The sequence below is a fragment of the Melospiza melodia genome, chromosome 21, assembly GCF_035770615.1.
Source record: "Melospiza melodia melodia isolate bMelMel2 chromosome 21, bMelMel2.pri, whole genome shotgun sequence".
NCBI classification, from domain to species: Eukaryota; Metazoa; Chordata; class Aves; order Passeriformes; family Passerellidae; genus Melospiza; species Melospiza melodia.
In genome coordinates, this window is record NC_086214.1 from 12,591,495 (window position 1) to 12,610,369 (window position 18,875).

At 41.2% G+C, this 18,875-nt stretch overlaps 1 protein-coding gene across 8 annotated transcripts in view; it reads right to left on the bottom strand.

Moving 5' to 3' along the window:
- The window catches only part of BCAS3 (BCAS3 microtubule associated cell migration factor), a 295,445-nt gene that overhangs the window by 273,476 nt on the left and 3,094 nt on the right, over positions 1–18,875 (bottom strand). For all 8 annotated transcript variants that reach the window (XM_063174268.1, XM_063174266.1, XM_063174267.1 and 5 more), the window contains exons 3-7: positions 17,726–17,780; positions 16,325–16,397; positions 15,409–15,515; positions 7,585–7,666; positions 1,228–1,300 (exon numbers count right to left, since the gene is read on the bottom strand). In XM_063174268.1, coding sequence (XP_063030338.1) covers positions 1,228–1,300; positions 7,585–7,666; positions 15,409–15,515; positions 16,325–16,397; positions 17,726–17,780 — 390 coding nt within the window. The remainder of the gene's footprint in view (positions 1–1,227; positions 1,301–7,584; positions 7,667–15,408; positions 15,516–16,324; positions 16,398–17,725; positions 17,781–18,875) is intronic.

An 18,875-nucleotide genomic window follows, 5' to 3' on the forward strand; every position in this document is an offset into this window, starting at 1 on the left:
ATCTGGGAGTTAATTAATAATGGTAACAACAAAGAATGATTTAGAAATTACAATATTATGGTGTTGAAAACACACGAGGGGCTTTTTTCTGAGGAAAGCAGAAAGTGCCCAGAATCTTTGAATTATTTTCCATTAACAGGAATACAGCAACACAGTGAAAATAATTATCTTCAGGGTTTGTTCATTCCTCAGGTACCTCAGCTTCTAAAACAAGACTGTAAGGAAGATTTTTACTAAACCAACACATGCTTTACATATAAATACACTGACCGGAAAAAGACAGAGCAATATTTGCACTTCTAATTTATAAATAGTTAAAAGGTAGGGAAGAAAAGGAGAAAAATCACCATAAACCAGTTTTTGCAAGTTGTAAATACGTAAAGAAAAAATTCACTTCTCTGTCTTATGTGGATTTTAATTCAAACATTTAAGGCAGGTAATATTAAAATTGCAATTTAACACAGCAATACCAGAGAAAGGTAAAGATTTGACAGTTCTTCCTTCACACACACAGTGATTAATTCTTAATTGAAAAAGGTGTGGCACAGAATTAGTCTTACAACTGTAAGAAGATTTACTTCAGCTGCTCAGCCATTACATGGCTGTGTAGAGGATTACTCCTGAAAAGCAAATATTTTCCTGTAGGTAGAGATATAAATCCTGTGCATTGTCTGAATCAACCATAAAATATCTCAAGGGCCTCTTTTATAAGAGCAGTGATACAACAGTTCTGGAGAGAGCACAAAACAAGAGTGTAAACTGATTTCTGTAACTCAAGGAAGGAGGTTTAACGTGTATTTTGTTAATACATGTGTATTAATACAGTGTGTGGCTGCAACAATGAAATGCTTGGTATTTGTAATTCATTTGCTGCTTGAAAAATTACTTTTTAAGACACAGAGATTGCTTTAAACACTTCACAATAATAATTCTGACCTGGCTTAATATCAGAAAAGGTTCATCATAAAGTTGTGATTCCACTGAGAATAAAATAAACTTTAAATACCTCTTTATTTATTTTATATCAAGAGTCTCTTTTTCATTCCTTTCCAAAAGCTTAAGTCATAGGAAAATATATGTTGACACACCAAAAAAAGTAGTTTAAAGCCACATCCCAGTGTTATCTCATGAAGAAAAAAGGAACAAAGTTTAAAGATGTCATCTGCTGGGCTTTTCAGATGGCAATACAATTTCTATATTCCTTTTATCCACAGAAAACATTCTTACCCAGAAGACCCAATGCTTTTGCACACACCAAGCAGAGGCCTCTTCTCAGCAAAATTATCACATTTCTGAGCACCTGGCAAGAGGGAAAACAAAAGAAAAGAAAAAGCAAATCACCACATGCTGTTTGTACAGTTTCCAAGTTCAGGTTGGGGCCCAATATTCTGAATATAACACAGAACTCCCAGCTTGTGCAGGGAGGGGACAGAAATTCACATCACAGGCAGAGCTGGGAGAGAGATGAAAATGAGAAACAACACAAGCAGCAAAACATGGCCAGGCTTTGGGAGTGATTTTCTGTTCATCCCACCAGGGCTGGGGTTCTGGACTGAAACAAGTGGTTCCTTCTCACTTTTCGTTGTATTTTAGGAATTTCTCTGCAGCTCGGCCTGGGTTCACACCTTGCTTTCCAGTTTGCAGAAATGGAACCAGGAGTGCCAAGCTCAGAGCAGCCCCTGCAGCCCCTGCCCAAGCAAACAGGAGGAGAAACCCAAACCACATCAATCTGTTCCACCAGCAGGAGATCTGAACCTTTAAAAGAACAACCTCCAAGTGGAACCACAGCTCCTACAGCACATCCCATCCCCTCCCAGGGCTGCTGAGCCCACAGAGCCCAGCAGAGCTGGTTTGGGGCAGGCTGAGCCAGCTGTGCCTGGCACTGGGACCCTGTCCCACCCCAGTGCCACCAGCCTGGCACTGGGACCCTGTCCTACACCAGTGCCACCAGCCTGGAACTGAGATCCTGTACCACCCCAGTGCCACCAGCCTGGCACCGGGATCCAGCCCTGGCACCGGGATCCAGCCCTGCTGTGCCCCCAGGCTCACTCACACCTCCACCCCAGCACAACCAGACTGTTAAAGACGCCACACTTCTTAAAATGGGGTTTTAAGAGTTTGGAGAGCTTTGCTTTATTGCTGTGTAAACAGAAATAAAACTGAAATTGAGTTTTTAAAGAAAAAAAAAAAAAAATCTCACTTCTGCTTGTGAACAATGTTTAACTGAATTCCAGGGTATGTTTCTACCCAACTTAAATAACAAAGTGACAACCAATACCATGACTACTAAATTTCATCCACTTTCTTTCAACCTTTGCCTTTTTCATTATCTATCTATAGGTCTGCACATGTGAAGTGAATAATGGAATTTTTTTTTCTCCATTATACACCAAACCCTTTGATCTCTAAAGAATATTAGTGATATAGTCTGCTCAAAATTGAAATCTTGAATAGTGCTGTACAGAACTAAATCATTTATTCAGAAAGGCACAACAATTAACAATATACATTTTGACACAGCAGACTGTTAATTATTAATGACTCAGGTACATGCATTTAATTTGTAACAAACACTGCTGAGTCCTCTCAACTGTACCAGGAAAAATCTTCCCTCCTACACCTTTGGGTATTTATAAAGTCAAATGGATCCCATCAATAACTCCACCATCAACAATAGCTTTACAAATAACCTAAACCAGCCAGATGGATTTTCCTTTTATTCCTATTATTCCAAGCTCTTTGGTGAGTCAAACCTGTACTGTATGTACTGACCTGGAAATTGATAAATGAAACATAAAAGTCTTCTTAAGAGTCTGGCAACCCATTTGTTTCCCTCGATGCAGGTAACAGATGAGTCCCATTTGTTCTGCTCCCAGCACCAGGGTGAAATGCTGACTACCAGCACTGCTGACACTGATTCAAGTGCAGCCAGGATTTCACCTGAAGGATTTAACTCTACCTTTTTCCTTCTTTTTTTTCACTAGGATATATTAGAGACACAAATTCGGGTGTTTATTTATGGTCTAATTTAATGACAAGGAAGGGGAGAGAAGGAGGAAAAATGTGGGGGGGAGTCAGGGAATCACGTGCCCAAAATCAAAAGCAATGCCAGATTTAATACCCACAGCACAGATTTGCAAAATTTCTGCAATAGGTGCTTAAACTTCTGATTTCTGTCTATAATGACTCGAGTCCCTCAATTTTAAAAAATCCATTTCCTACTCCAGTACTTTCAGAATGTAAATATTAATAGTGCAGCAAAGGATCATTACTGGAGGCCTCTGAGGGCATTAAATCAGGTTAATAGCTGTCCCATCCACGAGATTGCACAGTGACATGTGTTGGGCTCTAATGGAGGCAGCAGCCTCTCCCAGGTCTGGGGTGGCATTTAATCCCCCAAGTTCTGCTGGATTAATTTTCATTTGTAAAATTGTGTTTATTTGCATGTGCGAGGCGCTGACGTGGCACACACCTGCTGCATACACAGTGTTTAACAAAATTGAAATGAAAAACAGCTCTCTAAATCCCCCCAAATACAAAAAGTATTGAAATCCTGTTGCAAAGTCTCTTTCTTAAACTCCTTTTATTCTAAATCCTTTTAACTCTGTCATATAACACTACAGCATTTATAAAATGCTGGAAATCCTGACAAATCACACAATTAAAGTAATGAAAACTGCCCTTCCTGCCAACAAGGCACCACCTTATCTACAGCTCCATTTAGCTAAATGATAGGTTGGGTTTTTTAAAAACCTCACTTCAGTTAGTGTGCTTAAAATTGAAAAAAAAAAAAAAAAGGAGGGGAAAAAATCTCTCTGTGGCTAAATGAAATTCCATACAAATCAACATTTAGAAGTTTATGAAGTCAAAAGGTTACCCACACTAAGCTCAAAGCAGCTTAGAGCCTGTCCTGCTGATGAAACTGTGAATTGGGAGCCCAGGGCCTGCTAAGGCCACCCAATAATGCCAATAAAAAGAGTGACAGCAGCACCCAAAGCAGCACATCTTGGTGCACAATGAAAAGGGAGCCCAGAGGATGGCACAGGAACTCACAGCTGCCCAGAACTCTGGGGATGCCCCTGGTTTGCCACCAGGAGGACACTGCTGGGTGGATTTCACACTCTGACCTATTTAGCAGTGCTCAGAGGCACCACAGTGTGGATTTCCCTGGTGTTTAATTCCACTGCTCAGTCCCATTTCATAATGAGTGCTGCTCCTGCTCCACTAAACCCCTCTCATTCCCATCTTTTCCTTGGAAACCTTGTGGCATTCATGGTCCTGGAGCAGTACCTGGAAATGCCCCAGGCTGGAATTCCCTCCCAGCCCACCTGGGTGAAGGTTTCAGGTGCACTGGTCTAAAGCACCAGAAAACAATGAAATAATGAATTTATTTCATTTATGGTGTGATGAGGAAACACAGGTCAGGCCAAAGCTTCGAAGAAATTGGGATTTTACAGTGTTGCACCCCAAAATTCTCCCCTGTGATCTCTCTAAAAGAGACTAACTTGGAGAATCCCAGTCTGTAATTTCTATAATCCACAGCCACTGCCATTCATTATTGCCAAAACCCCAGCAGAGCTCAGACACACACCTGCACAACCAGCCCAAACCCTGCTTGTCCATCCAGCAGGGCCAGCCCCTCCACACAGAACCTGGGATTATTTTGGCCTTTTTGGGGATTTCAAACCACTGAGCCACCCAAGTGGCTGAACATACCCAAACCTCACATCTGCCCTCCTTTAGAAAGCAACCTAAACATTAAAGCTCTTTAAGTGTACCTGCACATAAAGCTGAGTCAGCTGTTGAGGTTCCAATCTGAATTTTACCAACATCAAAGATGGGAGCAGTGGAGAACAGGGATAAATCTGCTGCAATATTTCAACTCTCAATGGGTTTTAGTACCTCTAAATTCTTTCTATTTCCTTTTTTTATTTGCTTTTTTCCCCACTTATAAGTCAATTTGAGAGAACAGTCAAATTCACTGAGAGATGTAGGGCTATTATATCATCTTTCTGCAAGCAGCATAATCTAGAAAATGGCAATAAATTAATTCAGCTGGCTGGAGGAATTTATTTTCATAATGCTGAGACATGGAAATAGGTTTTACAGACAACCACTGATGTAAACTTCACCAAGCAGCCTGTCACCCCTGTGAGCAGGAACTGCCACACACAGAGCTGCTCCCTGCCTTTCTGAGTCTCTTGATTGATTTTTAAACTTGACAAATGGGACAGCACAAGGCAAAGCAGGTATTTGGCCAGGGGCTTGTAAAATGACCTGGGATAAGTAATAAAAAATGGGAGATTGTAGCACTGACTTCCTTCAGAAAGCATCAATATTCTGATTTTGTAGGCGAAAGAACCACAAAGGTACCTGAAATAAATGTATCACTGCCTCAGCACTGAGAGAAAATCCAGACCTGGACACACAGAAACAACCCCAACCCCAGCCCAGCCCAGATGTGGAAGTGGAGAAGAGCCACAGATGGCTCAGAGGAATTCCAGCTCAGAATTCCTGTCCCTGAGGCTGCCAGAGTCCAGACTGAGATGTTCTCATGGTCTAAACATGAGCTCTGCAAGCCCAAAATCTGCTCACAGTGCAAAGCCTCAGTCTCCAAAACCACCACATATACTGTGAACTGCACAGAATAATTAAAGCCCTGCCTAATGAGGGCCCTGGTAGGTGTGACCTGACCATGAAGAGGGGCTGTTATCTGGAGGGTTTAGCATTGTTTACAGAAATCCCTCCATTTCTCATGGCCATCTGCTCCAGGCTGCTGAGCAGGACATCAAAGTGATGCAGCAGAGCTGGGCCAGCTTCTCTGGGTGCCTCAGAGCAGAACAGAGCAGAGCAGAGCTGGGCCAGCCCAGGTTGGGTGCCTCAGAGCAGGGCACAGGTGCCACAGATGCCAGTGCCAGCAGCTCCAGGAGCTGGCCCAGCCCCTGAGCTCACAAACCTGCCCAGGAGCTGCTGCAGGAGATGCCCTGCATGAAAGAACCCCTCTGAAACAAGGCTGCATTATGCCACGAGGCACACCACGAGGCAGAGGATCTAACATCAAAGGGCTGCAGTTTTTTAATGAAACAGTTGACAAACTATTAAGTTCTGCTGCTGTAAAGTCACCAAGCTAAAGCCATGAGCTTTCCTTTCACACCTGGGAATGAGCTGCTTATCACCAGCTCAGATCTGTTTCTAGAAACGTGCCAAATCCATCCACCAGGAGACTCCTATTTTCAATAATTCCCTTTTTACAGCTTTACAGTAAAACAGTGTTTGAGCCTGCTGATGGTAATCAGCTTCTCCTTTACAAATTCCTTTTATTTCGTTCAGAATCATTAAAGCTCATGAGTTAGTTATCTCAGGCCTCTTATTACAGCTTTACTTTTATCTGATTCCAGATACTGGTCAATGATACATTCATGTACTTTTAATCAAAGATTTATTTAAACCAAGCCATGTAAAAGGAGACCAAAACATGTTTTTAAAAGGTTTGGTTTAATTTAATATGAGTTAATTTAAATAGTTTTCTAATGTAGCAACTATCATTGTCAGATGCTAAATATATGAAATTTAGGGGCAGAAAGACCATAACTGCCTGAAGGAGTTCATGAGTGTGATTTACTTGATTAAAAAATCAAAACTTGCTTTAATACCAGAAAAAAAAACAAAACTCCCAGGTTCTTCAATTAATTTACTTCATTTTCATTTCCACTTCTCTTTCTCCTTTTTTTTTTCCTTTTAGAGAGGAAGGGGCACAGACATCCATCACTCAATGACACAAATAACAGCAGCTCACTGGGAATTATGCAGGGTTCCAGTAAATGGAATAAAGGAACAACAAGCTTGGAAAGTATTTCACTCTAGGTTACTTTAACCTGTAACAGTTACACACCCACGCTTACTTTGTATATTCCTCTGCTTAGGAGATCATTAAAACAATATATAATATGTCCATCAAACATTCTTCATTTACTTTCTTTGAAACACACAAAATCAGTACAATTTACTAGGAATAATTTAAATGATAAGATTTTAGGCTGTATTTTTTGAGTTCATTAATTAATTCATAAAATAATTACTAGAAATTCTAAACCAGCATAGTCCCCAAACTATGGGGTCATACTAGAAATACGTTTTTTTAATCCACAAAGTGAAACTACCAATTTAATTTAAACCTAAACACTTCTTTCAGAAATCAACAATTTGATTGGGTTTGGATGGAACAGAATAATTTTTTAGAGGAATTTGCTTGTTTATGGACATTTGCTCAGATTTTGCAGCAAGTTCTTCTCAGGGTTAACTCAACTTCTGGAAGAATCCTGTTAAATGAAGCAGCTTGGTTTAGAATTTGATAAAATGTTATTTAAGCAGAGGCAGAGAGGAGCTGCACTCAAGGGATGATAAAATGTAAATGACTGAAAGGGTCAGAGTGAGTAAAGTTAATATAAAACAAGGAGAAATTGAACAAACCAGAAGCCAGTGGCACCCCAAAACACAAACCCTGTTTTGTGAGTTTAACTGGAGTGGATGAGCAGAGTTTTTAGAGAGTTCTGTGGATGCTGAAGGGTTTGGGGCTGTACTCACTGATCTGAGGAGCTGGCAGGATCCGAGCGGCTCGAACCGGCCCGTGGCGCACCGAGAACAGCTCCTGGGCCTCCCCACTGATCTGCAAGGGCCAAAAAACAACTTACACCTGCAAAAATACATCCATCCAATGGCTAAAATACATCCATCCAATGGCTAAAAATACATCTCTTCAGTGGCTAAAAAGGAAGGTAGAAAGCCATTGTAGAGAGGTACATTGGTAACACTCTGCCTAAGCAACCACTGCCTTTTCTCCAATTGAAAATATAAATATAAGAAGTCTTGAACTGACTGTTCATGACCACACAGGTTTTGGAAGAAGCAAGACTTGAAGCTGATAAAAATTCACCAAAGTTCATCCCACATTTCACATGGTTCTAAAGGAAAATGCCAGCTCGCCAGAAATCAGTCAAGAGTGGCAAACATAGCTGAAAAAAGTGGGAGAATTTCATATATTGGTTCATTTCAAATTCACCAGGTGTGAAAACCATGTTTAAAAATTGGTGGTCAGGCTACTTAAGCCTGTCACTGATGGCAATGTTGAAAAGATTAAACCAGAAGCAGCTCAGATGAATTTCCAGACTTCCTGCAATGGTCACTCAATGTATTTTCTTAAGTGCCTGGAAATGGATCCGATATGGAACGTCAAACTGCAGGAAAATGGCAAACATTATGGAGCTCATTTCCAGCTAACCAACAACTTAAAACAGATGTAATGAGCCTCAGAACACGGCCAAGGCTGGCATCAAGTTTTGCCAAACAAGCAGCTTACAATATCAGAAGAGAACATGATTTGGAATAAGGTTCTTAGGAATCAATAAACTATAAATTCAAGAGAACTTTTGGAAATGTCATTTTATGGTTGTTTCCATTTCTTTCTGCACTTCAGCTCACACGTCCAAAAAAGTTAAAATACTCCTACTGTTTGAGCAGCAAATCCCAAGTACAGGACTCCTGGCTCTCAGCTTACATCCACTCTTGCCTGGTTATTTATTATCACTGCTCTAGGTCATGGGGGAGAATGAAACCCACCCCATGAAGCACAATTATAAATAAAATTACTTTGAAAATACAATTTACTACAGAGCTAAGCCACCTTTCTGCACACAATACAGAGAAGTGCTGCTTCTCCCTGTTAAGCCTGGAATTACACACAAGCTGCACAAATGTGGGGAAATAACATTTTAAGCCATTTTAGCCCAGCAGTTTATCAATTAAAATCACTGTTAATGACATCAACTCACTAAAGGTTTGCTGATGGCTTTTATCTGATCATGAGCTTGGAGTGCAGTGTGGGGATAAAATGGATGAAAACATCTGTATCCAGGAAAAACAGCTCAGGAAAATGTAGAGCACAGCTAAGCAGAAAATGAGGAAAATTAAAGAGGGGCAGAGTAACAAAGAGATTTCAGAAATTAAGACAGCAGCACGTTCTCTGTCCACTGGAACACAGCAGCTCTATGCAAAGGGAAAGGAGGAAATGGAAAAGAAGAAAAATAGAAGGTTTGGGAACTATTATTCTTGGCAATTAAAGATTTTCCCCCAAACCATGCAAATGCTGTTTCACACGTGTGTGCACATCTCTGTGGAATGAAAACACGAGGCAAAGGAACCAGCACAACAAAGGTAAGGAAGGAGTGATTCCCATAAAATATCCAAACAGCTCAGACACCTCCCTCTCCTTTTGAACCCTGCCAGCAACCAGCCCCAGCTCCAACCTACTTCAAACAGAGCTCCAGTCCCCAAAGGAGGACACACTGAGAGGGCCAAACCTTCCTGACTCAGGTTCTGCTCTTAAATATCCTGAACTCCAGGAGAATGTTTATCCAGCCTGGGGTGCCAAGACCTGGTGGAGCTTAAACCTGAGACTTGCAAAGAAAAGCTGGAAATGTCCAAATGCAAATGAAGTTTGTTTGTGCTGAAGCATTTCACATGGAAATGCCAGCCCAGCTCTTCTCATGCATACAATGCAGTAACTTTTGAATAATTAATATTCGTTATTTAGAGGTAATTTATTATTTCATACTGGGGGGAGATTACAGAAAGTAAGGTTAAATGGAGTAACAAAAGGCACAGGATCCAACAGTGACTAAAATGAGATTACAGGTATTTAGCCCCTGTTTTGAGAGCACTGTGGGTTATAACAGGCCCTCTGCTCAGTCCCTGCAGCATTCTAAACCATGGAATGGTTTGGGTTCAGCCTCTACAGCTCAAGTGCTCAGCATTTGCTGACTCCTGGGAGCTAAAAAGGATCAAATCTGAAGATACACCCCCACTGGAGGCTTTGTAATTAAAATACAAGATGCCACCCAACCACCAGCACCTCGCCGGTAAAGAAAATTCAAATTCTCTAACAGGCACAAAATAAAGTTTCCAACAAATCTGGATGTGACGCTACACCACTGATCACATTAAAACACTAATATTTAATCCAGCAGAGTTTCACCTGGAAAAGTATCAGCTTTTTCAGGAGATGTAAGCTGTGTGTCCTTAAGTGTCCTGCTGAGCCAGGGACTCATGGAAGACACTGCATCCTGTGCCTGCCATGAATTAGTGAGAGCTTGGCTGCTCCTTGGTTTGCTTGGCACTGAAAAATGCATTAGGGCTTTGAGTTCAGATTTTCTTTGAATTCCAATTAACTTCTTTCAAACACCAGAAGGTTGTGCTGCTTGCAGACTTACAAACCCCTGAATTAACTGCGGTTAATTTAATGCCCTTCATTTATCCATGGATAAAACTTCATGGCTGAGGTCACATTTGGTGGTGTTTGCAGGGTCTTAGGGTGAGGGAAGAGATGAGGATCTGACTCCATGTTTCAGAAGGCTTGATTTATTATTTTATGATATATATTACATTAAAACTTTACTAAAAGAATAGAAGAAGGGTTTTCCTCAGAAGGCTGGCTAAGAATAGAATAAGAATGATAACAAAGGTTTGTGCCTGAGACTGTGATTGTGATTGGCCATTAATTAGAAACAACCACATGAGACCAATCACAGATCCACCTGCTGCAGATAATCAATGTTTACATTTTGTTCCTGAGGCCTCTCAGCTTCTCAGGAGGAAAAACCCCAAGGAAAGGATTTTTCATAAAATATCATGGCTACAGTCACACAGATCCAATCTGCCTGCAAACACCTCCCAGGGGGCACAGAGATGGTGTGGCCTGATCTTCTGCCACTCCCTTATCTCAGCTCATCCCCTGGGAATGGGACACTCACCCCAGCAGGAACCCAAAAGGGACCAGGAGCTGCCCACGGAGGGGACAGGGGGTCAGCTATGGGCTGGGAACCCCCAGCCAAAGGCTCCACATCCTTTACCAGCCCCTGGAGCTCCACAGTCTCACATGCACAGACAAAACACAAATAGAGCTCATGAATTGAAAACAGAGCTCTAAATTCTTCAAAAAGCACCTGTGAGCAGCGAGGCTGTGGCTGCCATTTTGGATTGCATCCAGCTAAGTAGCAAGTCCCCGTGGCAGCTCTCAGAGCTCTTAAAAGTTTTTCTTTCCCATTCCAAAAGCCAAGAATATTTCCAAACAGGTTTCAAGAATTGGATATTAAGCTGTAAAAGCAGCTTCAGGTGCTGGTTGCAGGGAAGAGGGAATCCAAAATGAGGGCTCCAAGCTGCTCGGGTAGAACATCTCAGCTCTCCCAAAACCTGGCATCAACCACAACCCCCAGACCTACAGGGAAGGATGGAAGTGAAGGATTCAAACCCCCAAAAAAGTCTTCATTAAAAGAGGAAGAAGAATCCTCTTCTTCACTTAAGAGATCTTGAGTTACTGCTCAGAACATGACAGCCCAGGAGTCTGCAGCACTGGGTAATTTTTGATGGCATTGTTTGGAGCACACCAGTTTGCACCCATAAAAAAAAAAAAAAAACTGAACAAAGGAAGTTTTGTTCACACCAAGGACAAGTAATAGTTTCCAACCAGAGAAAATGATTTTCACGTGGGGAAGAAAAATTTAAAACAAAAAAAAGCCAAACATATACCAAAGTGAAATGAAATGGAGTTTGGAACTCAATGCTTGAACTACTGTGCAAATCTAGAAATGGAAACTGGGGAATGTGTAACAGGAAAAGGGAATCTAACAAGAAAAGGGATCTGGAGGTTGTTTTAAATAATCTCATGTATGTTTTATACATGAAGATATCATGATAGGATGTTATAATATGATAATAAGCCATTAATAGATACCACCACCCAATATTGCTGCATATGGGTTAAAGGCATCTTCCAGTCATGCTGCTGCTGGGAAAGCAAGGAAGGACTGGAAACAAATGAACAAATTTTATCACTTTAGTTTAGAAATTCTCTCAGCTTTTCTATTCAAACCAGATTTCTGTAATTATCAAGAGATTGTGAGAGTTTAGATGCCCAAGGAATGTTACTCTAGTAACATGAGGATGAAGTTGCACCTAGTGCTTTACATTATGGCAGTGCTAATGGAATCAGAAGTTCTATAAAACCACATTTCTGGCACACTGGTGCCTCTTCAGTGTAAAAAACCCAAAGCCTCAGCAAATTATTTGCATAGAAGGTCTGCAAAGTCCTCAGACATTTTCCAGGGTCACTAGGTCAGGTCTTTACTCCATTTTTCTGAGTGCACATGCCAGTGGTTCCCTATGGGAAGAGGCCTGGACAGAGCAAAGACTGCACCTTGGCATGTGATAAGCTTCTAATTGTCACTTTAAGATGATTTTTCTACTTCTGAAACTCCCAGCCTACCATGAAAAACAAACCCAACGTGCATTCCCTGCACAGGAACACCCAGGGAAACACTCGGACACCACATCAGGCAGGAACCAGCTCCAGTTGTCTCTGAAACACCAAACTGGGAGCAAGGCACAAAACAAACTCCAAAGCAAACACACCACTCCAGCGCACCACTACCGACCAGGAAACTCCCAGTGCATCCCCAGATTCCTCCCCACTCAGCCAGGAGCATTTCAAGGCCACTTTTAACCTTCCCACCCCTGCTGGAGAGCAGAGATCAAAGCCCAGCCCTGTGGTGGACACCTTGTGCTGCACCAAACACCACCCCGGCCCTTTGAAGCCTCCCTAATGGGATCTCCCATCCTGCAAATCACACTTTTGTGCTCCAAAGCTCTTCCTCCGAGGAGATGGTAATGGGAAAGCTCTCTCAGCTCCAGAGAGGTGTGGGCAAGGCCGTGCAGCACCATTAGCAGGAGTGTGGGCTTAGGAGCTGTCATAAACACTTCATAATCACTCACACACAACCCCTGCTGCCTGCAACACGTTATTAAGTGCTGAATAGAGGGCCAATTGTAGGAATAAAAAAGCACAATGCTACAGATAATGACTTTCCTGAGGAGATTTGCACATAAATGTCAGATTGTTGCTTTTGCAGATTAGGCTGGAGAATGCAGAGTTGGTTATTTTTTTCCTTAGCTGGAATAACATTGCTTAATTACAAGCTAAATAATCAGTGGGGCCAAGAAGGAAGGTTTGTGTAATAGCAAAGGGCACAAAAAAGTGTTGCCAAATAAGCTCTTAAATATTAAGTCAATCACAGAGCTGCCAGGCTTTATTGTGCTCAGGCTAAGCAAGGGGGGGAAACACAAAGGAGAAGCAACAATGTGGAAAACCCCTTCCAGTTTATGAAAAACCCCTCCAGTTTATAAGAAAACCCTTCCAGTTTATGAAAACCCTCTCCAGTTTACGTTCCCTCTAAATGTGTTGGATACACAAATCCTGCTCTGCAAAGATATTTAAAGCTGATGTTAAAGATCATTTTTCTGTGAAAATCTGCACTGACAGAGGAGCCATTCCAACACTGCCACAGTGTCCAGGTCCAGGCTGCACCTTCCTGGCTGAGCTCTCAGAATTTCACAGAATATCCAAATAAAGGGCTGCTAAAATGATGCAATATCCCCACAGCTGACATTCTGAAGGTGCATGGTAAAATATTTCCACATTTGGCATTTTCTCCATTTCACTGCACTTCCCCTCTGCTCATACTTCTGCAAAGGTTGAACAACACTAAGAGAAGCTGTCCTGCAACTTAATTTTTATTATTTTTCCTGAAATAGCAAATACTATCAAAAGCTAGGAATGATGAAGTGAAATACATTGGGGGAAAAAAAAAGACAGCCTGGATGCATGGTCCTACTAAAAAGAAGGCAAAATCAGGTATTCCATGGCTTAACTTGTGGCTCATTTGGACACAAGGAAGGAAAAAAAAAAGAAATAAAAAGATATAAAGAAAAATGAAAACATCTATCCATGGCAGATAAAACATCTATCCTTTTTTTAGCAGAAAACACAGGTTCATCCGGATAAAAACATTTCAGCTGGGTAAAATGGGGTGTTTTGGTAGGATAACTGAGCTCCAGCCGCTGTGATGCTCAGGGTATGGTAATTAATTAATTAATTAATGACTGATGAGGCGGCGCTGCCGCTCTTAGCCCGGTGTCCCAGCGCCCCCCTGTGGCCGCTTCGCGTAACGCACCGCGACAGAAAATCCCATTTTTGGCTGAAATGTTCCCAAGTTTCAGTTAAAGTTCCTAAATTTTAATAAACAGTGACAAAATACTGAAATTTAGCGAGGTATATTCGGTCTCACTCCATTTCTGTTAAACATTCCTTCAAGCACAAAACCTCATCAGCTTATTTCCTCATTTGTGCTAACGAGATGCAATCATGAGGATAATAAGATGCAATAAAGAGGGGGAAAGCCCTACCACACCCATAAAATCAATTAAACTGAAATTTTACTTTAGAAATTAAGATTTCTAAGCTGCTGGTATATAAACACATGTCCTACATAGCTAACCAGAAAGTTGTGAAATGTACACGTTTTTTTAAAAAACAATGTATTTTACAAAGGGAAAGAACTCCATCCTCTCTGCTTTATTCTGAAGGATAAGGTGTTGTGAGCAACTTTGCTTTTTTAAGTTCAGAATTTTTATGACCTACTGTATTCAACTTTATTCTCTCATTTTGAGCAGTTTGGGGGGAATTCCCCAAATGAAGACCACGTGCCCATAAACCACTGTGCAACACAAGCCAGGGCGTGGGAATGACAGCATGAAATCAAAGCCATGTGCACACAGAGGCCTTCAGCAAATTAAAATTGCAAATCATGGCCATGACAAACATGTGATTGTAAAATACTATAAACACTGTCATACTGGAGTTCCTGGGACAAACAAATCCTGTTGGTGTTTTAAAATCCTTATCCTTTTCTGTTAAAAATATCCAGTTTTGTTTTGGGGCTAGAAACGATTCCAGAATGGCAAACAAGGGTCTTTTTAAACCCTTATTCTTTTCTATTAAAAAACAAAATCCAGTTTTGTTTTGGGTTTATAAACTGCTCCAGAATGGCAAACACTGCTCCCAGTTTGAGTCAGGAAATGGACTTAGCAGGAATAATGTGTAAAAAGCCCTCAAAAATCTGCAGGTACATGAACTGAAGTGTCTGAGCTGTGCTCAGGATTATCTGAAGATAAGAACATTACACACAACCCCTGAGACATTGATGGGAAGTGTTGGCTCTTTCCCTTCAGTGGGAGAAATTCAAGGCAAAATATTAAAGTTGGAATACAAAACTGAGAGAGAAAAGGAGAAGGAAGGAGGGGAGAGCTCTGCACTCACAGGTATTTCTCCAATGGGAGAAATTCAAGGTAAAATATTAAAGTTGGAACACAAAACTGAGAGAGAAAAGGAGAAGGAAGGAGGGGAGAGCTCTGCACTCACAGGTATTTCTCCAATGGGAGAAATTCAAGGTAAAATATTAAAGTTGGAACACGAAACTGAGAGAGAAAAGGAGAAGGAAGGAGGGTGAGCTCTGCACTCACAGGAATGCTCCAGACTTGCATCCCATCACTGTAGCCAATCATCAGCAGCAGCGGGGGCTCGTTCCCAGTGCTGTGGATCTCATGGAATTCCATATTCCTGGAGGTATCTGAAGGACATTTCAACAGCAAAACCACATTAGAAGTCAGGATCCAGCTCTCAGCAACACTAGATTGTGTTCCCTCAGTTGTTAGAACTAAAAGCAACCAAAGTGCTTTACATTTCCATGCTGGAGCAATACTGAAATATATTCTTTCATGCAAACACCACTGTTGAAGATTCACAATGAGAAAGCTTCAAAATTTAAAATATTGGAGAAAAATTTTCTGCACACCAACATGGTCTAGGAGAAAATGGTGATTGATTCCCCTTTCAGACTTGAGCTCCTCCACCTGTTTATCCCTGTTCCTTTTTTGTTTTAAGGAAGGTTAGGGATGGAGTGAGAGGGAACCCAAATCAGGGTTATTAGAACTAGAAATTATCTATAATCTCTATGTGGCCATATACATATATATATATATCTTTATGGCTATCTTTGGTAGTTAAGGTTTGTTTGTTTGTGGGTTTGTTTTCCCTTTATTTTTTATAAAATCTCAGGCATTCCCTTTATAGGTTCATATAACAAAACTCTTTAGAATATTCTTCATGTTGTGTTTAAATTTATTTTATGCAGCCTGTTCTGACTGGGCCTGGACACATCCTCTTTTACCACCCTAAATAAATCTTCTCTATCTCTGATGCTTCCATGCTTTCAGTGAGCTCTGTTCATTTCCTCATGGTTGAAAATGTCATTTAAGAGGGGTTTTACTCAAGAAAATCATAATATTTATGATTATTCCATTACAGAGAAAGCTGACTGGAATTATCGCACACGGACCCAAAACTCACAAGTACAAGTGAGAGAAAATGAAGCCATACCATTTAAATCTGCATTTTCAAATCTGACCCAGACAATTTTCTCTTTTTCTTCTGGTGGGGTTCCACTGTAGGCCTGGACAAAAAGCAAAAGGGTTGAAACAGGGAAGATTTACAGTGATTTTTCTCCCCCTGTAAGAAGGAATCCTATTAAAAAACACAACTATGACCCATGGAGCTTATTGTCACCAGTTCTCACACAACATAACCTGGCTGAACATCACTCACTGAGGGAGGAATGACAAAACATTTGTGACAATAAATCTGGGGCAGCTAAGAGATGCCTTAGAAATGACTTAGAGGGAGTTAATAAAGTTAAACACAGTGGCTTCTACAGTCTTTAATTTCAGCAGTGTTGGAGGTTCTCACATGAGGTGCTTCATCATTAAAATGCTCTTTAATTCACTAAAAAGCTTTGCAAGGCAGACTGAGGAAAGAAAGAGACCTTTACTCCACAGTTTATGTTACTGACACCTCTCAGCTCTGTTTGTGACAACTTTAATGCAGCCATTTAAAAGAGAATGAACTGCAATTCCAGGAGAACAGGTCCATGTTTCAGCCCTGTGTTCTACAGATCCCCATAAAAAGATGAGATACAAAAAGGAGTTGTGGAGTGAGACCTGCAGTGTTTCCAGGCTGGAGGTTTTATAGTCCTCAGGAGAAGCTGAAACACCATCCCTGCCAAGTGAATTTACCAAAACACTGAGCACCATTTGGGATTAAACATGAACACATCTTGTATAATCACCTCATAGATGCCAGAAAAGCAACAACATGGACTAAAAATACAAATGTGAAAAATGAGTGTGAGGTTTACTTTTCAAAACAAATCACATTCCACACTTCCCAGGCAAGCTGATGTGGAAAATAAAACACAGACTGTGTCCTTTACCCAGCCAGGGGCAATGGGGGGCTGTGGAATGCAGCAATCTCCTCACTGAAACTTTCATTATGTTTCATTTTAACCCTGAGTCCAAAAATACATTTCACAGATTGGTATTACTGAGGGCATTGTTTTTGCATCATCACAGAATAAATGCACTGGGAATTCCTAAGAGGAAACTCAGGAGGAAACAAGACACTAAATCATTCCTTGGAATCAGAATCAGGATCATTTCCTGAAGCTGCAATCAGCTGCAGGGCTCCTCCACCAGGAACTGCAGCTTTCCTAAAGAGTAAAACAAAATTAATTCCCTTCTGCTACTGGGAGGCAACCAGGAAGGGACAATTCCACTGCCATATTTATTACATATAAATATATTAAAATATATAAATATATATACTAAAAGTATTTGTTTGTTTGTTTATTTATTTATTTGGTGACATAATAAATGCACAAAGCACAGTGAGGATTCCTGACAAGTGTGCACTGAAGAAAAGTCATTTCAAAGATGCACACCCTACCTGTGGCACAACATCCTGGAGGAAGGTAACAACACTTTCCATGTAGGATTGTTCCCTGGAAAACAGAAGGAGAATTTCAGCAAAAGGAGCTCAGAAATGGTGATGAATTATTAAATTAGATCAGCAAAAGGAAGCATGGGCAACCTTTAGCACATAGCAGAATGCTAAACATGCAATGCAGGCATTTAATTTTACTGCCAAATTCTGATAATGTAAATTGTGGCCTGTAAGCTATGACAGGACTGAGTAAGAGCAATAAAAGTCTGTAAAAAACCTGCTGATGGAATAACTGCTTGGGGGGGAAGAATAAACTCTAAATTCAAGGAATAAGCCTTGTTCTCCACATCAGAGGGGCCTGAAGTGCTGCAGGGATTTGGAAATCACTCCTCAGGACTTTTCTACTTGAATGAAACCTGCAAATGAGATTTCAACAATGGCTGGGGCTCTCCTGGCGGCACAAACAAACTCCCAGAGCTCCTGTGCAGGATGGACAATGCTGGCAGGGGCAGGGATGGAACAAAACCCTCCCTAACAGCAAGGAGAGGCATTTCCAGAGGAGAATTTACAGCTTGGGAAGGTTATTCCCTGCTGGAAGCTCATCAGCAGCATCAGCTGGGGAGGGTTTAAAGTGCAAGACACATTTATTGGGGCAGAGTTAAGGCAGTGCTCTGAGCAGTCCCTGTGTAAGTGCTGAGTAACCAGTGTGGGCTGAGAGCAGCACACAGATGGTGCTGAAACCCTGCAGAAACTGCTGCTGTGAGCCACGAGGAACACTTGAGCTGCCTTCAGAAACTCTGAGATTACTTCAGAAAAGCCTTCAGGTTGTCTTTAGGCAACAGCTTTGGCAGCTCTGAAATTAACTTTTGCGCTGTTGCAATTTTTCCTGTGCCAGCTCAAGGTTTCTCAGAGCAACAAAGGAGAACTGTAAATTAGGAACTCTGGATGGCCAAAGGTGCTGGTTTTTTTCTGAAGACTGTTTTAATAAAACCAGGAGTGTTTAGCACTGAAAATGCAGCACTCTGGAGAATTTAGGTCTACACACAACCCCACAGAAGATACCTGAACCCAAATGCTGCAACATGTCTTTGAAAAGAGACCTAAATCTAAAATATGAAGTTTTACATTCCAGAAAGTCTATTCCAAACCAAAG